The following is a 25,372-nucleotide window of genomic DNA, read 5'->3' as shown; positions in this document are numbered from 1 at the left end:
TTGACTTGTGTTTAGCACTCAGAGATGTACATGTTCAAAGAACTGGTTTGTCCAGATTGGGGATAGCGGTCAGGACCAGTTGAATAAGTGGATATAAACTAGCCATCAACAAGTTTAGGCTCAATATTAGGTGAAGGTTTCTAACCATTGGAGGGGTGAAGTTCTGGAACAGCCTTCCCAGGAAGCAGTGGGGGCAAAAACCTAACTGGCTTCAAGACTGAGCTTGATAAGTTTATGGAGGGGATAAGTATGATGGGACTCCCTACAATGGCATGTGGCCCATAGGCGACTACCAGTAGCAAAACCCCCCAATGGCCAGACGGGACGCTAGATGCGGAGAGCTCAGAGTTACTACAGACAATTATTTCCCAGGTATCTGCCTGGTGGGTCTTGCCCACATGCTCAGGGTCTAACTGATCACCATATTTGGGGTCAGAAGGAATTTTCCCCCAGGTCAGATTTGCAAAGAACCTGGGGGGTTTTCACCTTCCTTTGCAGATGGAGCACAGGGTCACTTGCACATTTAAAGAAGTGTAAATGGTGGGTTATTTATAACTTGAAGTGTTTAAACAATGATCTGAGGACTTCAGTAACTCAGCCAGGGGTTAGAGGTCTATTTCAGGAGTGAGTGGGTGAGGTTTTGTGGCCTGCATTGTGCAGGAGCGCAGATTAAATTATCACAGTGGCCCCTTCTGACCTTACAGTCTATGAATAGCATTATCTTACATGGGTCACTTGTTAAAAATGCAGGCGGGGGAGGTTTCTCGGAAGATGCGGTAACTGAAATCTAAGACCTTACAGCAACTCTAGTGAGGTTTCCTCTCCAATGACACACAGTAATAGACTTTTAAAGACTAGTAAGAGTGGAAGGTCACATCCAGCTATGAAGTCAGAATCCCTATAGTATCTTGCTCATTGTCTTGGTGGGCTGTTGCAGTGGGAGGGGTCCATTAACTCTAGGTGATCATTTCAGCTAATGGCTCTTGTGAGAAGGAGGGGAAGCTAGAAAGCAGGTTGAGCAAGTAACAAAGTAGCTGTTCAACAAAGTAATTGAAAGAGCCGCCTGTGTAAGGGCGTCAGTATCTGCAGGGGTTCGGAATTGGAGGAGGAGAGCAGATCGGGTTGAAGACCCTTATTAGGAGAGATCATTAATTGTCTGACACCTGACTCTCCATACAGACAGAAAGGGACCATGGTTACATATGGCGGGATGGCAAAACAGCCTGTGACTGTCCCTGTGGTAAGTAACAGATGCTTGTGACATGTTCTCTGTATTCACATCACATAGCCCTTACTCCACAGCACCGAAATTTTCCATCCATAACATCCACTGCAAGCAACTGGCTGCCCCACGGGGTTGGCTTCACCACATCTATATATTGTCCCCTAACTCCCTATAGCTCCTCAGTTCCCACGCAGCAGCATCGCTACTATTAGAAGCGACTGGATGAAGTGTGCACTTGACTTCCAACACTACCTCCTTGTGCCATTTGAGCACCAGAACCAATGCCCCATGGTCTCTAACTGGTTGAGAATGTGACAGGAATGAGCTAGTTCTGGCCTGTTTCTGGTTTACAGGGTTTGGGTGTATGTCTGCAATACTCATGGCAATGTTTATGAGGAGACTGGCCCTGGTGTGTGACTGACGCAGCTATTTAGCATCTGCCAGGCAAATTCTCATTGCAAAAATTGTCTGCACTCTAAGGTGCACCTGTAGGGCAGATCTTCCCAGTGTCAATCCTTGCTCTGACCTGGAGTTAGTAGCTAAGGTGTCTCTTGCAACAACAGAACAATCTTCAACGTTCTTAACCTTAGTCCTGTATCCTCTCAGAGCTCTACTGGTCGTGGGGTCTCGTTGCTAACACAAAACGCTTTATGAACGTGAGTTTTTAAATTTAGTGCCAGATAGAGAGCCTGAAATCCTCTTTTGCCACAAAAGAGGCACTGTATGGGCAATGCAGTTATCACAACTCTGGCAAGAATGTGATCATTTCTGAGGGAACCAACCCTTGGTTTTTAATCTCCTATTTACTATCCAGTGTACTGTGAAGAGGACTAACATTCTGCAGGGGTGTAAAAGAAAAAAAATCTGCATTGTGTGAGTGAATTTGCCCCAAATTAAGGCTCTTCTAAAAGCAAGAGTCATTGGCAGGGAGGCAGAATTGCAGATCTTCATAGCAGCAGGAACGTGAGTGTCAGACTTGCAACAGCGTTTAAAGTGTGGTAGCAGCTGTACAAGGACAGTCTCTTCCCATGGCCTGAGTGCAGCAGAATATGCTAACTGAAGAATGCCCAATGTAAACAGTTTCCCCAAGAATACCTGGTGTGTCTCACCTTGTTTCTACAGAGTGCATTCATCTTTAAGGATGTGAAGCTGCGTGGGTTTTGGATGACCCAATGGAAGAAAGACCAACCCCAGAGTAAGTTGAAGGTCATTTCAGTGGGGATGTAGTCCATAGGAAATCTATTAAAGTATTAATGTGTTCTCTTAAGGTCCCCCCTTCCCCCGAGGAAAGTAAGCATTGTCCCTGCTTCTGTTGGTGCGTAGGCTGAGGCACAGAGGTGGAGCGACTGGTCCAAAGCCACAGAAGAAGTCATTGTGAGAACAGGAATTAGAACTCGAGTGCCTGGCTTCCTGTCCAACGTGGACAACAAGATAATGCTTCTCTCGTCCCAGTTCTTAGGGAGGCCCTAGAAACACAAAGCACAGAAAACATCATGCAGAATCTCCAGTTTTTAGCTTAGCTTAAGCCCTCCTGGGGAAATACTGGCAAAGCAGCCCTCAAACTTAGCATCTGAAGAGCAGATAAATATTTTGCTAGCTGGGTTTCTAGACATCAAAAAGCACAAGTGGGTGAAGGCTGGTGACAAATTTTGACCTGGAGAGTTTCCTTCATTAATCCAGGGAGACACAAGCTGTATCATTCCCCTGCTGTGCCTCTCAGCTACAGCCCATGTGTAACCCACAGAATCTGTGATCTGCCCTTGGCCTCAGCAGTGGGACAGAAGCACCTGTTAGTACATTTGGTCAGGAAACCGCAACAAACTACAATGTAGAGTTTAAACGGTTGTGACTGGTCCAGGCCTATCTACTCAGCTCCACTCTGATATTGCTCAGCACTTGCAATTTAAAAAAAGCCAGGCATTATGCATTTAAGGTGTTTCAGGCCCTTCCTGCTTTGAAGCTGTGTGGATGGGGCAGAAGCTACCTAGGCACAGCCTTAAGCTCAAATCAGTGTGTGCCAGATGGTTGCTGACCAAGCTGCAGTGCAAGTGGCAGGTAACATCTAGTGTAGAGAGCAGGGCAGGCCATCAAACAGGAGTGTAGAGAGCAGGGCAGGCCATCAAACAGGAGGCTAGCTACCTACCTGTAGCATAACCCCAAAGGTCAGAAAGGTCACAGGGGACTATCTCCCCTCAAATCAGAACAAAATCAATTGTCCAATTTGGCAACACTGCAGTCAGTACAAGGGAATCTTGTGGGACCATCTGCCTTATACCAGCCATATAAACTGGAAACATTTCTCTCTGAAGTCAGTGAATGCTGCTGCATGTGTTGAACAGGGTGGAAGGAGTTGCTGAAGAAATTGAGATCGTTTGCCTCTATCCCGAGCTGCTGTCCTAGGGAGCTTAGCACCTGAACTCCACTCCCTTGTGTTGTGTTGCTAGGTGGCCAAGGCAGCCAAGACTGGCTCACTTTTTGTTTGTTTTGTCAGTTGTCTCATTTCCTCTGGGTGGCATTGTGGGTCTTGTTCACCCTCAGCTCTGCAAGGGGCAGGATTACTCTCTTCTGTCTTTCCCATGCAGACAAGGACAGATTGACTGGGATGATTCTGACCCTGTGTGATCTTATTCGTAAGGGGCAGCTCACTGCTCCATCCTGCACACAGGTCCCACTGAAGGACTACCGAATTGCCGTGGAGGCCTCCATGAAGTCATTCATCTCATCTAAACAGGTCCTCACCATGTGATCCTGCTCCCATGGACAATCATACACCCTTTTGTTTCCAGAGGAGTTTTAAGAGGGAGCTGAATCACAGCCAGTTCTGGCGTCATTGGAGACGATACAACTGTTTTCATGCACGTTTGCTTCAATGTATCCTGTCTTCAGGAGAGAGTTGTTGAAGAGGAAGAATCTCTAAAATTTGTCAACTTTACCCACTTGAAACAATAACAATCACATCTGAGACTAAAGTGTGTAACTGACGTGACTCAAGAGCAGACAGTAGATATCTGCTTTTGGAGATAGATCCTGTTTTCACATTGGCTAAAATTAATTGCTTTGCAATAGAAAGTCAAGGTTGGCTAAAGTGCAGTCCCTGGAATCCTAAAAATTAGGGTAGAGGCAAAGCCAATCAACTTCCAGCTGACTGCTGGTGAAATCAGTCAGTCAAGGAGGACACAAAAAGAAGCCCTCTGCTCTGGATGTGTGTAGTCACCCAAGTTGGAGGGCACTGGGACTCCCAACAAGATGCTAATGCGTCCCTTACTGTAAAGTTTTCCTGCCCCAGAGTGAGCTTTAAGTGAGGAAGCCTCCATTTTTCTGTCTTTCTGTGGCTTCTTCCCATGAAGGACTCCTCTGGATGTGGAGTATTGTCCTAGATTGTATCCTAACCCCAGTATTGTCATGTACAGTCCTTAGGGAAACTTACATCTGTAGTTTGATATTGAGGCAATTGTGGCTGAAATAAAGGCACTTCACATTGTGTTGCAAGCCTGTCATCCAAGAGCAAGAATTGTGAAATGGGCCACTGAAATGTCAATAATTGTTCAGAATAAATGCTATAATTTTCAGAGACTGTGTTCTCCCTGGGGTATTTTTCCATCAACTGGGTTTTTGCTGTGTAATAAGATCTAGTTCCTCTGCTGCACTTCAGTCAGACAGTAGTACAAACTATCACGAGTATTTTACTATGTACTGCTTCAAAATGTCATGCCGTTGCCTCCAAATGTTTGTATTCCAACTCTTTTACAGGGTTGCATTACAGCTCATTCACACATGCCACAACAAAAGTCAAGGAGGCATGATCAACACAGACAGGCATTGATAGTCACTGCCGTTGGTTACTTCTCGGCAAATGTGTGCAAAGCTCGCTTTAAAAATATGACATGGGCTTCTGCCTTCCCACAAGTGAACTTTATTTTTTCTTCCCCTCAGTGAGATCTCAGATATGAACTGTAAGGCCTGGGACAAATGGTAACCCTCCTATCACATTGTTACATCCTCCCCTCTTACGTGCCTTGTATTTCTCATTTGGCATGCTGGTTCCTGACAAGCTATGGCAGGGAGAAGGAGATGCCAGTTTAAGTAGTCCAGTGAGTCCCATCTTTGTGCTGCCATCCTGGCAAGCTGCAGAATGGAAGTTCTCGTTGCTCAGGATCTGATACTTCTAACACCAGGTCATCCACTGCTGGGATTAGCAGCACTACAGCCTGCACTCCCGTCTCATACCCGCCTCTCTTAGAAACTAGACTAACTATGTTCTGATCCAGTGTGGCAGTTATGTTACAAACATAATGTAAAGAGGGGAATCTTGAGTAGGTTCTATTACTTCTGCATTTGGCACTGGTGCGATCACTGCTAAAATCCTGTGTCCAGTTCTGGTGTCCGCAATTCATGAAGGATGTTGCTAAATTGGAGAGTGTTCAGAGAAGAGCCGTAAGAGAGGTTAAAGGATTGAGCTCCTTGTGTTATCCAGCGTGTTTAGCTCAACACAGAGAAGATTAAGGGGTGACTTTGATCAGTTTGTTAGTACCTGCTTGGGGAACAAATATTTGATGACTTATGAGGAGAGGCTGAGGGAACTGGGATTGTTTAGTCTGCAGAAGAGAAGAATGAGGGGGGATTTGATAGCTGCTTTCAACTACCTGAGAGGTGGTTCCAGAGAGGATGGTTCTAGACTGTTCTCAGTGGTAGAAGAGGACAGGACAAGGAGTAATGGTCTCACGTTGCAGTGGGGGAGGTTTAGGTTGGATATTAGGAAAAACTTTTTCACTAGGAGGGTGGTGAAACACTGGAATGCGTTGCCTAGGGAGGTGGTGGAATCTCCTTCCTTAGAAGTTTTTAAGGTCAGGCTTGACAAAGCCCTAGCTGGAATGATTTAATTGGGGATTGGTCCTGCTTTTGAGCAGGGGGTTGGACTAGATGACCTCCTGAGGTCCCTTCCAACCCTGATATTCTATGATTCTATGACAGAGAGCTCTTCAGTCTAGCTAGTGAAGGAGTAATAAGATCCAATAGCTAGAAGCTGAAGCGAGACAAATTCAGACTAGCAATAAGGTGCAAACTTTGAAGTGAGGGTAATTAACTATTGGTGGATTCTCCATCTCTGACAATTTTGAAATCAAGATTGGATGTTTTTCTAAAAGATCTGCTCTCATTCAAACAGGAATCAACTCAGGGAAATTCTGTCGCCTGTGTTGTAAAGGAGATCAGACTAGATGACCACAATGGTCACTTCTGGCCTTAAAATCCATGAACATCACTATCACCCTATGCATTGCAAATAACAAAAATACCTCATAACAGTAGCTCCTTTTTAAAATTAAAAAACCCTGCAAGGCTAGTTCCTATTGCCTGGAAGGACAAGAGCTGTATTTACATCTTATCCGTGCACTTCATGGGGGGAAGCACCCTTTGCTCCCATAGCAGGAGTAATAGAAGCTTGTAGCTAGAACACCAGCTGCTTGTTTGGAGTGATCTTTAGGGACAGGCACAGCAGGCTTAGCCCCTAGACCATGACTAAAATACAAGTGACAGTTTATATGCTCTAGTGACACTCTTGAATCAAATTATCAGTGTGCTTATTAAATACGAGACACAGGATTGGATTTGAACATGCACTTTAAACAGCAGAATAGGGAATTACAAAACTCCAAATGCCTAGAACTGCACAGCAGTCCATGGGGGAAACTTGACCAAATAGACTGTCAACACCTTTCAGCTTACCCACAGAGGAATAGTCCGCGTTTCTCTAGTATGAGCTTCTCTTTGACCTTCCTCTCTCAAATGAAAGGAGCTTAATGGCTTTTATTCATGCCAAACCATGCTGGGTCATTTTGAGGTGGCTAAATGGGATTTAGGTCTCTTCAGTGCTTGTGGTGCACAGTTGCATAGTTACTCCTCAGAAAGCATTGTACGTTTCTTCTTTCTAGCCCGGCTACTTGAACTCACTGCAGCCCCTATAAATACTGCTCAGATGAAATGCTCAGGTTTGGAGATCTAGGAAGTAAAGTACCTTGATCTTGAATCTCTCAAGAATGTCAGTAGCTGTCCAAAGTGGGATCACTGGAGTCAGGGCAAGCAAAGTGGGTCACAAGTTGTCCACTGAAAATCATGATAAAGAGGCCACTGCCTGGAAGAAATAGGCAAAAGGGTATTTGAAATGCACTGTCAATATCTGATACTGCATCCTCCTCCATCACTAACTTAAAAACCAAACTCCCAGGGCTAGAGGCCAGCTGGTGTGCTTCAGTTGTTTTAAAAATTGCTTGTGGTTGAATCAAAGCGGTTGCTTCTAGACTATTCAAACTATCTTAGCTTTGTTATAGTTGTAGGGCCCGCACCCTTACCTGTGCCCCTTTAACAGCTGTATTGGGAAGAGGAAATAAAGGGAGCCCACCTGGAAATGATCTGAATGCTTACCAAGTGCTAGCCACCAGTGCCACACCAAAGGGAACTGTTCCATCGCTGTAAACGACAGATCAAACATGTCAGTGCTAACAGTCTCCATGAGATTAAAACCATCAATAGTCTGATAAAACAGTGCTGTCTAGTGATTAGAGCTGGGGCCTAAAGAGTCAGGACTCCTGGGTTCTATTTCTGGTTCTACCACTAACTTCCTCTGTGTGTGGTGTGGTGTTGGTTGGGGATTGTTTTCTGTGGTTTGGGGTTTTGTTTTTGTTTTTGCAGGGGCACAAGTCACTTAAACGTTGTCATGCTTTTACCCATCACTAAATGGCTAATTGGGTTTCTCAGGGTGGGAGTGGGGAAAGTTGCGTGGCTCAGTGTGAAAGATGTTGAGTGCCATAGATTAGAAGGGGGCAGTATTCCTGCTGAAGGGTGTAGTTATGTGTTTTAAGGGGCATGCTTAAAACAGCATTACCAGTCCCAAGTATTCAAAATCATGGCAGGCTCCTCCCCCAAAAAATCAAAAGTCTTTAAAATATTCTGGGTACTTTTTATGTGCTTTCTGGTTCAGAGCCATTAGGGGTCAAATTTTCAAACTTTTCTTCACAGTCAGAAGGGCTAGAATTTTGCATGTGTGTATGTGCTTATGAAAGCTGAAGCTATCTCAAACACCTGGCTCCAGGAGCCAGGGCTTTAAGAATACCATATAGTGTGAGACTGGCATACACACAAAAACCACAAGAGTTGGCTCTGCTCTTAAGATTAAAATCAGATTTTAAAGACACTTAATTTGCAACATCTTCAATATAAAAATGAAAAAAAAAAATCCAATTCACCATTTGCCCTGTTTGAGTGAATCTCACTCATCCTAAACAATGAAACTAGAAAAGGAGGACTTGTGGCACCTTAGAGACTGCTGTAGCTCTCGAAAGCTTATGCTCAAATAAATTGGTTAGTCTCTAAGGTGCCACAAGTCCTCCTGTTCTTTTTGCGAATACAGACTAACAGGGCTGCTACTCTGAAATGAAACTAGAGTGGACCAGTCAGTTTCAATTCCTTGTGCTTTCAGAGTCTTGGTACTATTGTGTTTGCGTTAATAATGGTTCAGGGGACTGTGTGCGTGGGGTTTTTTTTAATTAGCTTCCTAAAAATATTTAATATTAATTCTGTTAATTAAATTTGAAACAATCTGTTCTGCACCTAAAATCGATAGCATGCTTCCCTCTGAGACATTTGGACTTTTATTCCTGCAAATAGAGAGATCTTTCTGTATACTTTTAAGTTCATGAATAATGAGAGGTCTTGAGGTTAAAACCCAGGGGTGAAATCTTGGTCCCATTGGATGTATATGGGAGTTCTGCCAGGACTTCACTCCAGGACCAGAAGGCAGCAGCAGATAACATCACCTAGCTCTTTTATAGCACTTTTTCATCAGTAGCTTTCAAAGCACTTTACAGTCTTTTAATGCATAGATCTTCACAGCACCCTTGTGATGTACTATTCGCTCCCTTTTTCAGAACACAGGGGCCCAGAGCCACAAAGGGACTTAGGCATTGCAATGCTGAGCATCAAAATGCTTAACTTTGAGGTGCCTGGAAAATCACAGGAACAAAGTGAGGGCCAAGTGCTGAGTTAGCTGCCTAGGTTTCCTATTCAATGAATGCAGGGAGAGATGCACTGTACAATGTGATCCACACTAGACAGGGAGCTGCCTCAGCTAGCCAATGGGAGATCATAACAATCCCCCTCTCAGGGATTTAGGCATCTAGCTTTGCTTGCAATCTAGAGTCAGGAGCTCCTTGCCTCAGTCATTTCTTGTGGGATTGAGTTGGGCACCTGCAGCACTCCACACAAAATACAGGAAGGAAAAGGAGCCAGTGGTTAGAGTACTCAGCTGGGAGACTCAGGTTCAATTCCCCTGATGGGGAGGAAGGATTTGAACACAGGTTTCCATGCAGAAGAGTGCTCTAACTGCTATGGGCTATTCTAATGGGAGGGGCTCCCTCCATCTCTACTGTGGGAGCTGTTTACTTTTTATAAACAATTAGTCACTGGAGTAGATTAACCAGCATGTGGGCCTCCTGCCTCCCACATGGGTGTCCTAACCTCTAGACTATAGAATCATTCTTACTTCCTCTCTCTGGCCCAATGACACCTTAAGCATTTATCCAAAGCACATCACCTTCAAGAGGAGAGACTGAGGGAGTCTCACCTTGGAGTGTCCTATAGCTCAGTAGTTAGGGCACACTCCTGAGGTAGGAGACCTCTGTTTGAGTCCTTTCTCCCCATCAGACAGGGGAGGGAATTGAACCTGGGTCTCCCACAATCTGGGTGAGTGCCCTAACCACTGGGCTAAAAGTTATAAGATGGGCAGAAGCACCTTCTCCTCCAACCAGATTTTGAATGGGACCTTGTTGGGGACACTGGGGCATGGCCACTAGGTAACTCGAGGGGATGGAAGACCACGAGTGTCGATGAAGCCCCCTCGCTTATGGCCCAAGTGTCCCCTCCCGCCCCCCCGCCAGGAGGCACTCGCACCAGTTATGCGTACTAGGCCCAAGTGTCCTTGGCCCCCCCCGCCAGGAGGCACTCGCAGCAGTTATGCTGAGGATCTGCAACAATATGTTGCAAAGTCAGACTGCCTCAAACTAAACAAGGCCAAACAGGGCAGATATGGAAGAACAATGCTGAATAAAGCAGCTTTATGTATTGTTTGACAGATGGTACAGAGAACCAGGGAACTAACTGGTAACTGGATTGGCTGGCTATATGGATACTTAGGGCAGCTTGCTATTGGACAAGTATGCTGAAGAAAGGATGTATAAAAGCCTGTGTAACTTCCTGCTCTGTGTGCAGGATTTGAGATTCTATTCTCCCTGTACCTTGTTTGCAGCTGCAAATAAACTTTTCTGCTTCTCCACCCCGTTGTGATTATTGGGTGACACACACCGGGCAACGAACCTTGCTGTTGTTCGCCTCTGGCACTGGGTGCCGGCAACAGCTTTTGGCGTCCCTGGGTGGGCTACGAGGCCACTATTTAGCCTTGCCCGGACTCCTCCTGGAGGTCAAGGTTTGCGGCGAGAACCGACGCCCAGCGCGCACCGGTGAGTTCATCGGGGGCCTCGGAGGAGACGCGATTTGATCGATCCCGGAGGGCACAACGGTGCAACGCACTCATATAGTGGAGAAGCAGCTGTGGGTGACGGTGAGGAACTGGTCCCTTGGACATAGGGGAGGAGCAGCTGCGGGCAACGGTGGGGAACCGGTCCCTTGGGTAAGGTAGGAACCTTTTGAAATCCGGATTGTATGCTCTGTTGGAACCTGGGGATGCCCAGAGTTACCCTGTAGGTATGGGACAGGGACAGAGCTCAGGGGGTAGGGCATGGTGTACCCCTAGAATGCATTCTAGCAAACTGGAAGGTATTTGGTGCGGATCCGATGACTAAGAGTCAATTAAAACGATTCTGTACAGTTGACTGGCCTCAATATCAACTAGAGGACCAGGAGTGGTGGCCACCAAGAGGGTCAATTAATTACAACACGATCCTCCAGTTACTCCTGTTCTGTCAGAGAACAAGGAAATGGAATGAACATATGTATGCGCATTTGTTTCTGGCTTTATGTACTCGACCAGCTATTTTACAGCAATGTAATCTGACTCCGACTGGTTCGGTAGCAGCTAATGTTAGTCCCCAGACCCCCACCCCCACTGTAATGGCAGAGCCGGTGTCCCCTTCGGCCCCTACACCCACACCATGTAAGTCCCCAACGGTTGGCTTATACCCCTTAATCACCGAAACTGAAGTCGCCCGGTCTGGATCGGACAGGCATCCGGCCATGACTATGCAGGTTTATACTCATGTGCCATTTAACCCTGTGGATTTGGCTGCTTTCAAAGCACAGGCAGGGGAGTTTTCCACCAACCCAAGTAGGTTTATTTCAGTTTTTGAGGGATGTCTTAGCAGCCACAAGCCGGACTGGGATGATTGTAACGTCCTCCTGCGAACCCTATTGTCTGAGGTTGAAAGACAACGGGTTGTGTCCAAGGCAAGGGAGGAGGCGCAGAGACGGTACGACCGGGGTCGTATCAATGTCCCTGACCCGGATGCACAAGTCCCCCGAGCAGACCCCAGGTGGGATCCAAATAATCCTGGGGATATGACCCGCCTTACCTCCTATAAGGAGTTGCTTTTGCATGGACTCCGTCACTCGGCTGTCCAACATAATAATTGGGCAAAGCCATATGAAGTAATGCAGGATTTAAAAGAAAGCCCAGGGGCCTTTCTACAGCGTATTCGGGACACCATTCGACAGAACACTAATGCAGACCCCGATGATCAGGCAACTGAGTCAATTATTAAGGGAATTTTTACGAGCAGAGCAGTCCCTGATATTAAGAGAAAGTTACAAAAAAAAGGAGGATTTAATGAGCATGACCATGGCACAAATCTTAGAGACTGCAAACTGAGCTTATAGTCAGAGAGATAGAGAAGGAGAGAAAGCAAGTGAGACTGATGGTAACAGCGGTACAGGCCAGCACTAAGGGAAGTGGCCGGGGAGGAAGGAGCCGTGGACGCGAACGTCCGGGCTCGCAGGAGAGACGACTGGGTCGCAACCAGTGTGCCTTGTGTCGACAAGAGGGACACTGGAAAAATGAGTGCCCAAAGAGGAAAGAAAAGGGGGGTGCCTCTATGATGGCGATGGCGGAGCAGGAATAGGGGTGACAGGGGAGACGGACCACCCTACCCCCAGAACCCTGAGTAAAGATGCGGGTGGGAAGCTCAGAAATAAATTTTTTAGTGGACTCTGGAGCAGCACAAACTGCTGTAAATCGACCCCTTCAGTTGCCAGTAGCAGATTCTCTTACCGTGGTGGGAGCCACAGGCAGAGACACCAAGTGCCCAGTGTATGCCCCAGCGGAATGTGCTTTGGGAAACAGGACTATATCCCACAAGCTGGTATACCTCCCTGTCAAGGTTCCTCCCCCACTCTGAACTCTAGGGTACAGATGTGGGGACCTGCATGAAAAAACCCCCTAAGCTTATCTTTACCAGCTTAGGTCAAAACTTCCCCAAGGTACAAAATATTACACCCGTTATCCTTGGAATGGCCGCTACCACCACCAAACTAATACTGGTTACTGGGGAAGAGCTGTTTGGACGCGTCTTTCCCCCCAAAATACTTCCCCAAAACCTTGCACCCCACTTCCTGGACAAGGTTTGGTAAAAAGCCTCACCAATTTGCCTAGGTGACTACAGACCCAGACCCTTGGATCTTAAGAACAATGAACAATCCTCCCAACACTTGCACCCCCCCTTTCCTGGGAAATGTTGGATAAAAAGCCTCACCAATTTGCATAGGTGACCACAGACCCAAACCCTTGGATCTGAGAACAATGAAAAAGCATTCAGTTTTTACAAGAAGACTTTTAATAAAAAATAGAAGTAAATAGAAATAAAGAAATCCCCCCTGTAAAATCAGGATGGTAGATATCTTACAGGGTAATTAGATTCAAAAACATAGAGAACCCCTCTAGGCAAAACCTTAAGTTACAAAAAAAGTACACAGACAGAAATAGTTATTCTATTCAGCACAATTCTTTTCTCAGCCATTTAAAGGAATCATAATCTAACACATACCTAGCTAGATTACTTACTAAAAGTTCTAAGACTCCATTCCTGTTCTGTCCCTGGCAAGAGCAGCACACAGACAGACACAAACCCTTTGTTTGTCTCCCTCCTCCCAGCTTTTGAAAGTATCTTGTCTCCTCATTGGTCATTTTGGTCAGGTGCCAGCGAGGTTACCTTTAGCTTCTTAACCCTTTACAGGTGAGAGGAGCTTTCCCCTGGCCAGGAGGGATTTCAAAGGGGTTTACCCTTCCCTTTATATTTATGACACGCCCCCCAAATCTCAGCTAGGGTGAAACACTGGCTGGGATTTCTTCCTGGAGCTCTAGGAAAAACAGAGTTAATAAGACACATGCATCTCTAAATATACTACCAAGTACATAAAGACTAACAATATTTTCCACATCTCAAGGACGATTTTAACCAGTTGACTCTGGGAAACTTTCACGGGAGAGTGCATCAGCCACTTTGTTAGAGGCTCCTGAGATGTGTTGGACGTCGAAATCAAAATCTTGGAGAGCTAAACTCCACCGAAGAAGTTTTTTGTTAGTTTCCTTGACGGTGTGAAGCCACTTCAGTGCAGCATGGTCGGTTTGCAGGTGGAAACGCCGTCCCCAAACATATGGGCGTAGCTTTTCCAGAGCGTAGACAATGGCGTAACATTCTTTTTCAGTGACTGACCAGTTGCTTTCCCTCTCAGACAGTTTTTTGCTGAGAAACACTACAGGGTGGAATTCTTGATCAGGTCCTTTCTGCATTAAAACTGCTCCCACACTACGCTCGGATGCATCTGTGGTTACTAGGAACGGTTTGTCAAAGTCTGGGGCCCTTAGTACAGGGTCAGACATGAGTGTCGCTTTAAGCTTGTTAAAGGCCTTCTGACACTTTCCGGTCCACTGAACAGCATTTGGCTGTTTCTTTTTGGTTAGGTCTGTCAGTGGGGCAGCGATTTGGCTGTAGTGCGGTACAAATCGTCTGTAATAACCGGCCAAGCCTAAGAAGGATTGAACCTGTTTCTTTGACTTTGGGACAGGCCACTTTTGGATAGCATCCACTTTGGCCTGTAGGGGGCTGATAGTTCCTTGACCCACCTGGTGTCCAAGGTAAGTCACTCTGTTTAGGCCTATTTGACACTTCTTAGCCTTAACAGTTAGTCCTGCCTCCCTTATGCGCTCAAGGACTTTTTGTAGATGTTCCAGGTGGTCTGCCCAGGAATCCGAAAATATGGCCACGTCGTCAAGGTAGGCGACTGCATATTCTCCTAATCCCGCTAGGAGACCATCTACAAGTCTTTGGAAAGTGGCGGGTGCATTTCGCAGCCCGAAAGGGAGTACATTAAATTCATACAGCCCGAGATGTGTGATGAAGGCTGACCTTTCCTTGGCAGATTCATCTAGCGGTACCTGCCAGTACCCCTTGGTTAAGTCCAAGGTAGAGATGAACTGGGCCCGTCCCAGTTTCTCTAATAGTTCATCTGTGCGTGGCATTGGACAGTTGTCTGGGCGAGTTACAGCATTTAGCTTACGGTAGTCCACGCAAAAACGTATTTCCCCATCTGGTTTGGGAACTAGAACCACTGGAGATGCCCATGCACTTTCAGAGGGGCGGATTACCCCCATCTGTAACATATCCTGGATCTCCCGTTCTATAGCAGTTTTAGCTTGAGGAGACACCCGGTAAGGTTGGACCCTAATTGGGTGAGCATTACCTGTGTCAATGGAGTGGTATGCCCGTTCAGTCAGTCCTGGGGTGGCTGAGAACGTTGGCGCGTAGCTAGTGCACAGCTCCTGGATCTGCTGTCGCTGCATACGCCCAAGGGTCATGGAGAGGTTCACCTCTTCCACACCACCAGCACATTTCCCTTCGTAGTAAACACCTTCAGGCCACTCAGCGTCGTCTCCTCCCTGGGCTGTAAACTGACAAACCTTTAATTCTCTGGAATAAAAGGGCTTTAGAGAATTAATATGGTACACCTTAGGCTTTCGGTTGGAGGTGGGGAATGCTATGAGATAATTAACAGCTCCCAGGCGCTCCTGGACCGTGAATGGCCCTTCCCACGATGCTTCCATTTTATGGGCCTGGAGCGCCTTTAAGACCATGACCTGGTCTCCTACTTTGAAGGAACGCTCTCTGGCATGTTTATCATACCAGGCTTTTTGCTCTTTTTGAGCATCCTGTAAGTTTTCTCTAGCAAGGGCTAAAGAGGTTCGGAGGGTGTTCTGTAGGTTGGTTACAAAGTCCAGAATGTTAGTTCCTGGAGAAGGTGTAAATCCCTCCCATTGCTGCTTCACCAACTGCAATGGCCCCTTAACCTCACGGCCATATACAAGTTCAAATGGGGAAAACCCTAAACTGGGATGTGGTACAGCTCTGTAGGCAAAGAGCAACTGCTGCAACACTAGGTCCCAATCATTGGAGTGCTCATTTACGAATTTACGTATCATGGCCCCCAAAGTTCCATTAAACTTCTCCACCATGCCATTTGTTTGATGATGGTAAGGAGTGGCAACCAAGTGATTTACCCCATGAGCTTCCCAAAGGTTTTTCATAGTTCCTGCCAGGAAATTAGTCCCTGCATCGGTGAGGATGTCGGAGGGCCAACCTACCCTGGCAAAAAATGTCTGCTAGTGCCTGGCACACACTTTTAGCCCTGGTGTTGCTTAGAGCTACTGCTTCCGGCCATCGGGTGGCAAAATCCATGAAAGTCAGTATGTACTGCTTTCCTCTGGGTGTCTTTTTCGGAAAAGGACCCAGAATATCCACAGCTACTCGCTGAAATGGAACTTCAATGATGGGGAGTGGCTGGAGAGGGGCTTTGACCTGGTCTTGGGGTTTTCCCACACTTTGGCACACCTCACAAGACTGGACATAGGTAGAAACATCCTTGCCCATTCCCTCCCAGTGGAATGACCCCCCCAAACGGTCTTTGGTCCTGTTCACCCCAGCATGGCCACTAGGGTGATCATGGGCTAAGCTCAAGAGCTTGGCCCGGTATTTAGTTGGAACTACCAACTGTCTCTGAGGATGCCAGTCTTCCTGGTGTCCACCAGAAAGAGTTTCCTTGTATAAAAGTCCTCTTTCTACAACAAACCTGGATCGATTAGAAGAGCTGAGAGGCGGTGGGTTGCTCCGTGCCGCCGTCCAAGCTCTCTGGAGGCTTTCATCTGCTTCCTGTTCGGTCTGGAACTGTTCCCTTGATGCTGGAGACATCAGTTCCTCATGGGATTGTGGACCTAGGCTTGGTCCCTCTGGAAGCGATATAGGGGAGGGAGCTGTTTCTGTTGACTGTGAACCGCTCTCCGCTGGTGCACTATGTTGGGATTCAGGCTCCGGCTGAGCCTCTTGGGTCGGGTTATCGGCTGCTGCCAGTTCAGGTTCGGTGGGGCCCTCCGTTGTTGAGGTTGCAAGTACTGGATTCAGTGCTGACACGGGGTCTGGTGTTGGTTGTTCGGCTGGTTCCGGTTCTGGGACTGGTTCCGTCTGGGTCTCTGGGACTGGATCCACTACTGCTGTTGCAGACATTGGCCTGGGGTCCAGGTCCATCACCTCTGACTGGGTCCTGATAGAAGTTTCCGGAACAGAGCTAGGCCTCACGGCTTGTTTAGCCTGGCTGCGGGTGACCATTCCCACCCTCTTGGCCTGCTTCACATGATTGGCCAAGTCTTCCCCCAACAGCATGGGGATGGGATAATCATCATAGACTGCAAAAGTCCACATTCCTGACCAGCCCTTGTACTGGACAGGCAACTTGGCTGTAGGCAAATTGAAAGAGTTGGACTTGAAGGGTTGAATCGTCACTTGGATCTCTGGGTTGATTAAATTGGGGTCCACTAAGGAAGCATGGATAGCTGACACTTGTGCTCCAGTGTCCCTCCACGCGGTGACCTTCTTCCCGCCCACACTCACAGTTTCCCTCCGCTCCAAGGGTATCTGGGAGGTATCTGGGCCTGTGGACCTCTGGTGTGATTCCGGTGCAATGAACTGTAATCTGTTGGGGTTCTTGGGGCAGTTGGCCTTTACATGCCGCAGCTCGTTACACTTAAAACATCATCCAGCTGACGGGTCACTGGGGCGAGGAGGGTTGCTGGAGAACGGGGTGGTGGGACGATAAGGGGTCTGGAGGGTTCTTTGGGAGGGAGGTGGGGCTTTGGGCGGCCCCCGGTAATAGGGTGTGGTCTGGGGTGGTCCCTTCTGGTCTCCGCTCCAACTGCGACCAGTTTTCTTCTTCTCTGCCACCTCCACCCATCTGGCTCCAATCTCTCCTGCCTCAATTACAGTTTTGGGTTTCCCATCTAGGATGTATCTTTCTATTTCCTCAGGAACACCCTCTAAGAATTGTTCCATTTGCATTAGGAAGGGCAAATTTACTGGAGATTCAACACTTGCTCCTGATATCCAGGCATCCCAATGTTTCACAATGTGGTAGACATGTCGGGTAAATGACATGTCTGGTTTCCACCTTAGGGCTCTGAACCTCCGACGAGACTGCTCGGGTGTTATCCCCATTCTGACTCTCGCCTTGGATTTAAACAGTTCATACTTGTTCATGTGTTCTTTAGGCATTTCAGCTGCCACCTCAGCTAAGGGTCCACTGAGCTGCGGCCTCAGCTCTACCATGTATTGGTCAGCAGAGATGTTGTACCCAAGGCAGGCCCTTTCGAAGTTTTCTAAGAAGGCCTCAGTATCATCACCTGCCTTGTAGGTGGGGAACTTTCTGGGATGGGAAGTGGTACCTGGAGAAGGATTGCTAGGGTTTGTTGGTATATTCTGCTGGGCCTTTATCCTCTCCATCTCCTCCACATGCTTCCTCTCTTTTTCCCTCTCCTCCTCCACATGCTTCCTTGCCTCCATTTCTTGTTCCTTCTTCAGCTGCATGAGTTCTATCTGTCTTTCATGTTCCCTTTGTCTTTCCTCAGCCTGAAATTTGGCTAATTCCAGCTGTAGTCGAGCTGAGGATTTGGTCATTCTAACCTCTCTGTTTTTAACTAACTTTACACCCGAGGTTTAGAAATAAACAAACAAAACTTGGCTGTAAAATTTTGCTGTGCTGGAATAGAATACCTATTCTCTGATAGTGATTGTCAGCCTACAGAAAAAGACAATTCCCTTGTCTCTGCTCTGGGCCCAAATTAAAGCAAAAAACCTCCAACTGCTTGGAAACCTGCTTACCCAGCCCAAAGAAAAAGCAAATGGGTAGAACACACACCCCCTATTTACTTTTAGGAAGAAAAGAAAAAAAAAAAACAATGGGTTGGAAGACTGTGAATTTCCCTGCAGGAGTTAAGTACCCTGCCTCCAGGCAAAAAAACCTGCAATTCACAAGATAATCCCCTTTTGTCTCTGCTTGGCCACAAAGCAGAGAGAAACCAAGCTGCTTTCAGTTTCAAAGCTGCTTTCTGGACTTTCTTTCCAAAGAAAAAAAAATTTCCTTTTTAAAATCTGTATTTCTAGTTCAAAAAATCTCAACTGGATCTCAGATGATTTCAGGTTAATCCCACCACTGTGCCACCATGTCAAGGTTCCTCCCCCACTCTGAACTCTAGGGTACAGATGTGGGGACCTGCATGAAAAAACCCCCTAAGCTTATCTTTACCAGCTTAGGTCAAAACTTCCCCAAGGTACAAAATATTACACCCGTTATCCTTGGAATGGCCGCTACCACCACCAAACTAATACTGGTTACTGGGGAAGAGCTGTTTGGACGCGGAATAACTATTTCTGTCTGTGTACTTTTTTTGTAACTTAAGGTTTTGCCTAGAGGGGTTCTCTATGTTTTTGAATCTAATTACCCTGTAAGATATCTACCATCCTGATTTTACAGGGGGGATTTCTTTATTTCTATTTACTTCTATTTTTTATTAAAAGTCTTCTTGTAAAAACTGAATGCTTTTTCATTGTTCTCAGATCCAAGGGTTTGGGTCTGTGGTCACCTATGCAAATTGGTGAGGCTTTTTATCCAACATTTCCCAGGAAAGGGGGGGTGCAAGTGTTGGGAGGATTGTTCATTGTTCTTAAGATCCAAGGGTCTGGGTCTGTAGTCACCTAGGCAAATTGGTGAGGCTTTTTACCAAACCTTGTCCAGGAAGTGGGGTGCAAGGTTTTGGGGAAGTATTTTGGGGGGAAAGACGCGTCCAAACAGCTCTTCCCCAGTAACCAGTATTAGTTTGGTGGTGGTAGCGGCCATTCCAAGGATAACGGGTGTAATATTTTGTACCTTGGGGAAGTTTTGACCTAAGCTGGTAAAGATAAGCTTAGGGGGTTTTTTCATGCAGGTCCCCACATCTGTACCCTAGAGTTCAGAGTGGGGGAGGAACCTTGACACTCCCTGAGTGTCCAACACCTCTGCTGGGACGGGATCTGCTTTGTCGCCTCGGTGCCAACCTGCATTTTACTGAGGATGAAATAACCCTTACCTTACCCCCTGAGAATGCATGGATCATGACCCTTGCAGTTGAGCCCTCAGCTATGCAAGCCCCAGAATGGAGCCCGTGGGAAGACCAGGTGTACCCCCTCATGTGGGCATCAGGGATCCCAGGAAAGGCCACCCACCAGACCCCCATTACTATTCAGCTCATACCAGGGAAAGGCCCAGTGCAAGTAAAACAGTATCCAATCAAGAGGGAAGCCAGAGAAGGTTTACAGGAAACTATAGATCGATTCCTAATGTATGGTATTCTCTGGGAATGTGTCAGCCTGGAACGCTCCCATTCTACTCATACGGAAGCCTGATGGCACGTATCGGCTGGAACAGGACCTAAGGGCAGTCAATGAATGGGTTAAGACTCTGCACCCTCTTGTCCCTAACCCGTATACCTTATTGGCTTCTATAGGGGGACAGTATACCCATTTTTCAGTCCTCGATCTGAAAGATACTTTCTTTCAAATGAAAGGAAGGAAGCTATATGCCAAGTTCCTACCCCAAGTAATCGTAAGTGGCTCAGGGCATTTCTGGGTATGGCAGGCTTTTGCAGGATATGGATCCCAGAGTTTGGACTATGGGTTAAACCCCTGTACGACTGTGTAAAAGGAGCAGATCATGACCCCTTCTGTTGGACCCCAGAGGCTGACAGGGCATTTAAAATCTTGAAAAGGAAGTTTGATGGAAGCCCGGGCTCTGGACCTGCCGGATCTCTCTCAGCCATTTCAGTTGTATGTACATGAACGAAAGGGGGTGGCCCTAGGAGTGCTCACACAACTGTTAGGAGCATGGAGACGTCCTGTGGCTTATTTTTCTAAGCAACTGGATCAGGTTGCAAAGGGTTGGCCGGCATGTTTACGGGCGGTCGCAGCTACTGCCCTAGTGCTTGAGGAAGCTGAGAAGCTAACATTGGGAGGGGTTATGCAAATCTATACTCCCCATATGGTCCGAGCCTTATTGGATGCAAAGGGAGGTGCTCTGGCTCACCCAGGCTCCATTGCTCGGTACCAGGCTAAGCTGTTAGAGAACTCTGAAGTCACCTTACAGCCTTGCCCCTCCCTTAACCCAGCCACCCTCTTGCCAGAAACAGAGGAACAGGAACATGACTGTTTAGAGATCATAGATGCCCAGTACTCCAGCCGTCTGGATTTAAAGGATGCACCCCTCCCAAATGCAGATTATGAGTGGTACACTGAGGGTAGCAGTACTGTAATAGATGGGCAAAGGAGGGCAGGTTATGCTGTTGTGACCCTCCATGACACTGTGGAAGCTGAAGGTTTGCCTGCTGGGACCCATGCCCAGCTTGCCGAACTAATAGCCCTGACCCGTGCACTTGAACTGTCAAAAGGAAAGCGGGTCAACATTTTTACTGATTCAAAGTATGCTGGGGTGCTACATGCTCATGCTGGCCTATGGAAGCAAAGGGGAATGCTGACAGCCCAAGGCTCCCCAGTTAATTACGGGCCCCAAATCCTCTGGCTCCTAGAAGCCGTACAACTCCCCTCGGAAGTGGCGGTGGTACACTGTAAAGCCTATCAAAGGGAGAATCAAGATGTGGCCAGAGGTAATGCCCGGGCAGACAGAGAGGCTAAGCATGCTGCCACCCTGCCATACCCTCAGGCTGAGAACGCCCATATGCATGCCCTTAGCCCATCAGTAGGGGAGCTTCCAACCCCTTAGTACTCTGGGGAGGAGAGACGGCTAACTGACAAACTCGGTCTCCGGGAAAAGGAGGGATGGCTCCGTTCCCCGGAAGGGAAGGTCCTCCTACCAAAGGGCCTGATCCGGCCGGTGCTGCAGAAACTACATCAAACCACTCATGCTGGCAGGGAAGCATTTATCCAACTAATGGGAAAATACTTTATCACATCTGGACTCTGACCCCTGGCTGCCCAGGTACAAGCGGACTGCTTAGTCTGCCAAAAGAATAACCCCCGACCGGGACATCCTGTGCCACCAGCTGCCCTAGAACCCACTCCGGGCCCCGGACAAGTGTGGCAAATAGATTTTACTGAGTTTTCCCGGACTCAAGTGTTCAAATATCTCCTCGTCTTAGTGGGTCGGTTCAGCGGATGGCCAGAAGCCTTCCCATGCCGTAATTGCACTGCCAGAACAGTGGCCCTCAAGTTTGTTAAGGAGATCATTCCTCGCTTTGGACTCCCCCTGTGGATGGAATCTGACAACGGGACACACTTCACGTCAAAAATCATCCAAAACATCTCAAATGCCTTACAGATCCCCTGGAAACTCCATATGCCCTGGAGACCGCAAGCCAGTGGGGTAGTGGAGCGTACCAATCAGACCCTTAAACAGCATCTCTCAAAAGTGTGCCAAGAAGCCTCACTGCGATGGCCTGATGCTTTGCCGCTTGTCCTACTCCATATCCGCATTCTCCCAAAGGGTAGATTAGGGCTCAGTCCCTTTGAAATTATGTTTGGAAGGGCATGGCCTATGAATGGCACCCCGGTTCTGTCAGGGGAATGGGAGTTGGGTAATGTTTTTTTGTCTCAGTATGTGTGTTCCCTATCTGCTGTTCTCTTGTCTCTTCACAGGTATACCAAGGATTCCCAGCCTCTCCCCTTGGACTCTCCCGTCCACTCCTTACAGCCCGGCGACTCTGTGCTTGTTCGTACCTGGAAAGACGAGCCTCTCCAGGAAAAGTGGAAAGGACCCTATACCGTCCTGCTGATCTCCCATACAGCAGCAAAGGTCGAGGGACACAAGAACTGGATCCATCACTCTCGTCTGAAGGCAGTACCCGCCCCCTCGTCAGCGGAACCGTGGACCGTCCAACCTGCTGACTCCTCATCCAGTGACGATCTCGGGCTAAAGCTACTGTTTAAGAGACACAAATAGCGGGCACCTTAATGCCTAAATGGGCCCACCCAGGTACTGGAGACCCTGGGTTGGGAAGACTCTGGTGATAATTAATTGGGTAACATTGTTATTCTCTATATTATTTCCAAACTGTGCATATCGGGAGCATAACTCCTTTGTTTCGCTTGTGCACCATGTTGCTCCAATTCCACTGTCCCCCCAAAATGGGAATGCCCCTTGACATGCTGCCCCTGACCCTAGCAGAATTAGCCACCACCAAAGAGCAGGAAAGAATGGACTCGCCGTTCTGGAACAAGACCTCTTTACAGCAAGCCACCTATCAGGACCAGGAGTATTCAGTTGCAGTACTCACTGAGGGAGTATTTTCTTTTACCCGAAACCAATCTGGTCACTATGGGCGTCCTGTGGGAAAGAGCTCCTGTGTTATTACACAGTGGGCTGATGGGTATTGGATAAAGACCAAAAGGGGAGGCCAACAGTGTGGGTGTAATGGTTCCTCCCCTTTTAGGGAAACTCTTACGAATAATCTTACCACAAAAGAAGGGTTTGGAAATATAACTTGCCGTCCAGTTAATATCTCCAATGTAACAAGCCAATGGTGGGTTTGTAGTGGTCCCTATGGCGAGTGTAATTTGAACGGCACAATCAGAAACACTCCCACTTGTACCCAATCAGGAGGATGGGATGCCCCCTTAGGGGCATATGAACTGTTCGGAAAAGCAGCCAAAGCAGCCTTAAATATCCCAGGAATCCCCTTAAAAAACAGTCCTTACTGGGCCCTACAGGGTCACTATTTTGTATGTGGCCAAAAGGCTTACAAGGTACTGCCAGCCAACTGGACAGGTAGCTGTTATATAGCTCATGGAGTTCCTCATTTGTCAATAACTGCCACACTGCCCAAAGGAAAGATTAGAAATGCCCGAGATACCCCTGTTGAGTCACGAGAAAAGACCCTGCGGCGACTGACTACGGCATTGGAGGGCAATATAAAGAATTCCCTCACAACCAAGAAGCTTGTAAGGTGCTCTGTACTGGGAATAGCGCCACTGTTTACCGGGCCAGCCATGGCATGCATAGGCCGCTATACTGTAAGGCTGCAAATGGTACTTGAGATATCATAGAATATAAGGGTTGGAAGGGACCTCAGGAGGTCATCTAGTCCAACCCCCTGCTCAAAGCAGGACCAACCCCAATTAAATCATCCCAGCCAGGGCTTTGTCAAGCCTGACCTTAAAAACGTCTAAGGAAGGAGATTCTACCACCTCCCTAGGTAACGCATTCCAGTGTTTCACCACCCTCCTAGTGAAAAAGTTTTTCCTAATATCCAACCTAAACCTCCCCCACTGCAACTTGAGACCATTACTCCTTGTCCTATCCTCTTCTACCACTGAGAATAGTCTAGAACCATCCTCTTTGGAACCCGCTTTCAGGTAGTTGAAAGCAGCTATCAAATCCCCCCTCATTCTTCTCTTCTGCAGACTAAACAATCCCAGTTCCCTCAGCCTCTCCTCATAAGTCATGTGTTCCAGACCCCTAATCATTTTTGTTGCCCTTCGCTGGACTCTCTCCAATTTATCCACATCTTTCTTGTAGTGTGGGGCTCAAAACTGGACACAGTACTCCAGATGAGGCCTCACCAATGTCGAATAGAGGGGGAGGATCAAGTCCCTCGATCTGCTCACTATGCCCCTACTTATACATCCCAAAATGCCATTGGCCTTCTTGGCAACAAGGGCACACTGTTGACTCGTATCCAGCTTCTCGTCCACTGTAACTCCTAGGTCCTTTTCTGCAGAACTGCTGCCTAGCCGTTTGGTCCCTAGTCTGTAGCAGTGCATGGGATTCTTCTGTCCTAAGTGCAGGACTCTGCACTTGTCCTTGTTGAACCTCATCAGATTTCTTTTGGCCCAATCCTCCAATTTGTCTAGGTCCCTCTGTATCCTATCCCTGCCCTCCAGCGTATCTACCACTCCTCCCAGTTTAGTATCATCCGCAAATTTGCTGAGAGTGCAAACCACACCATCCTCCAGATCATTTATGAAGATACTGAACAAAACCGGCCCCAGGACCGACCCCTGGGGCACTCCACTTGACACCGGCTGCCAACTAGACATGGAGCCATTGGTCACTACCCGTTGAGCCCAACAATCTAGCCAACTTTCTATCCACCTTATAGTGCATTCATCCAGCCCATACTTCTTTAACTTGCTGACAAGAATACTGTGGGAGACTGTGGCAAAAGCTTTGCTAAAGTCAAGAAACAATACATCCACTGCTTTCCCTTCATCCACAGAACCAGTAATCTCATCATAGAAGGCGATTAGATTAGTCAGGCATGACCTTCCCTTGGTGAATCCATGCTGACTGTTCCTGATCACTTTCCTCTCATGTAAGTGCTTCAGGATTGATTCTTTGAGGACCTGCTCCATGATTTTTCCGGGGACTGAGGTGAGGCTGACTGGCCTGTAGTTCCCAGGATCCTCCTTCTTCCCTTTTTTAAAGATTGGCACTACATTAGCCTTTTTCCAGTCATCCGGGACTTCCCCCGTTCGCCACGAGTTTTCAAAGATAATGGCCAATGGCTCTGCAATCACAGCCGCCAATTCCTTTAGCACTCTCGGATGCAACTCGTCCAGCCCCATGGACTTGTGCACGTCCAGCTTTTCTAAATAGTGCCTAACCACCTCTTTCTCCACAGAGGGCTGGCCATCTATTCCCCATGTTGTGATGCCCAGCGCAGCAGTCTGGGAGCTGACCTTGTTCGTGAAGACCGAGGCAAAAAAAGCATTGAGTACATTAGCTTTTTCCACATCCTCTGTCACTAGGTTGCCTCCCTCATTCATTAAGGGGCCCACACTT

The 25,372-nt window shown here is 47.5% G+C and overlaps 2 protein-coding genes across 7 annotated transcripts in view; one reads left to right on the top strand and one right to left on the bottom strand.

Annotated features, from left to right (window-relative positions):
* Positions 1–4,798, top strand: part of MECR (mitochondrial trans-2-enoyl-CoA reductase) — a 32,710-nt gene extending 27,912 nt beyond the window's left edge. For all 3 annotated transcript variants that reach the window (XM_048825570.2, XM_048825569.2, XM_048825568.2), the window contains 3 exons: positions 1,180–1,240; positions 2,348–2,420; positions 3,808–4,798. In XM_048825570.2, the coding sequence (XP_048681527.1) occupies positions 1,180–1,240; positions 2,348–2,420; positions 3,808–3,971 (298 nt within the window). In that variant the 3' untranslated portion in view covers positions 3,972–4,798. The remainder of the gene's footprint in view (positions 1–1,179; positions 1,241–2,347; positions 2,421–3,807) is intronic.
* LOC125624601 (putative transmembrane protein 244) overlaps positions 1,988–25,372 on the bottom strand; it is a 35,245-nt gene continuing 11,860 nt past the window's right edge. For 2 of the 4 annotated variants that reach the window (XM_048825571.2, XM_075121362.1), the window contains exons 5-7: positions 22,309–22,510; positions 7,646–7,690; positions 6,914–7,355 (exon numbers count right to left, since the gene is read on the bottom strand). In XM_048825571.2, coding sequence (XP_048681528.1) covers positions 7,295–7,355; positions 7,646–7,690; positions 22,309–22,510 — 308 coding nt within the window. In that variant the 3' untranslated portion in view covers positions 6,914–7,294. Of the gene's footprint in view, positions 2,692–6,913; positions 7,356–7,645; positions 7,691–22,308; positions 22,511–25,372 lie in introns of those variants that run through there. The other 2 variants (XR_007353362.2, XM_048825572.2) reach the window with 2 other exon arrangements.

The sequence above is a fragment of the Caretta caretta genome, chromosome 19 (assembly GCF_965140235.1).
Source record: "Caretta caretta isolate rCarCar2 chromosome 19, rCarCar1.hap1, whole genome shotgun sequence".
Taxonomy (NCBI): domain Eukaryota; kingdom Metazoa; phylum Chordata; order Testudines; family Cheloniidae; genus Caretta; species Caretta caretta.
The sequence above is the reverse complement of the archived record's forward strand: the minus strand, read 5'-3'. Positions and strand labels throughout refer to the sequence as shown.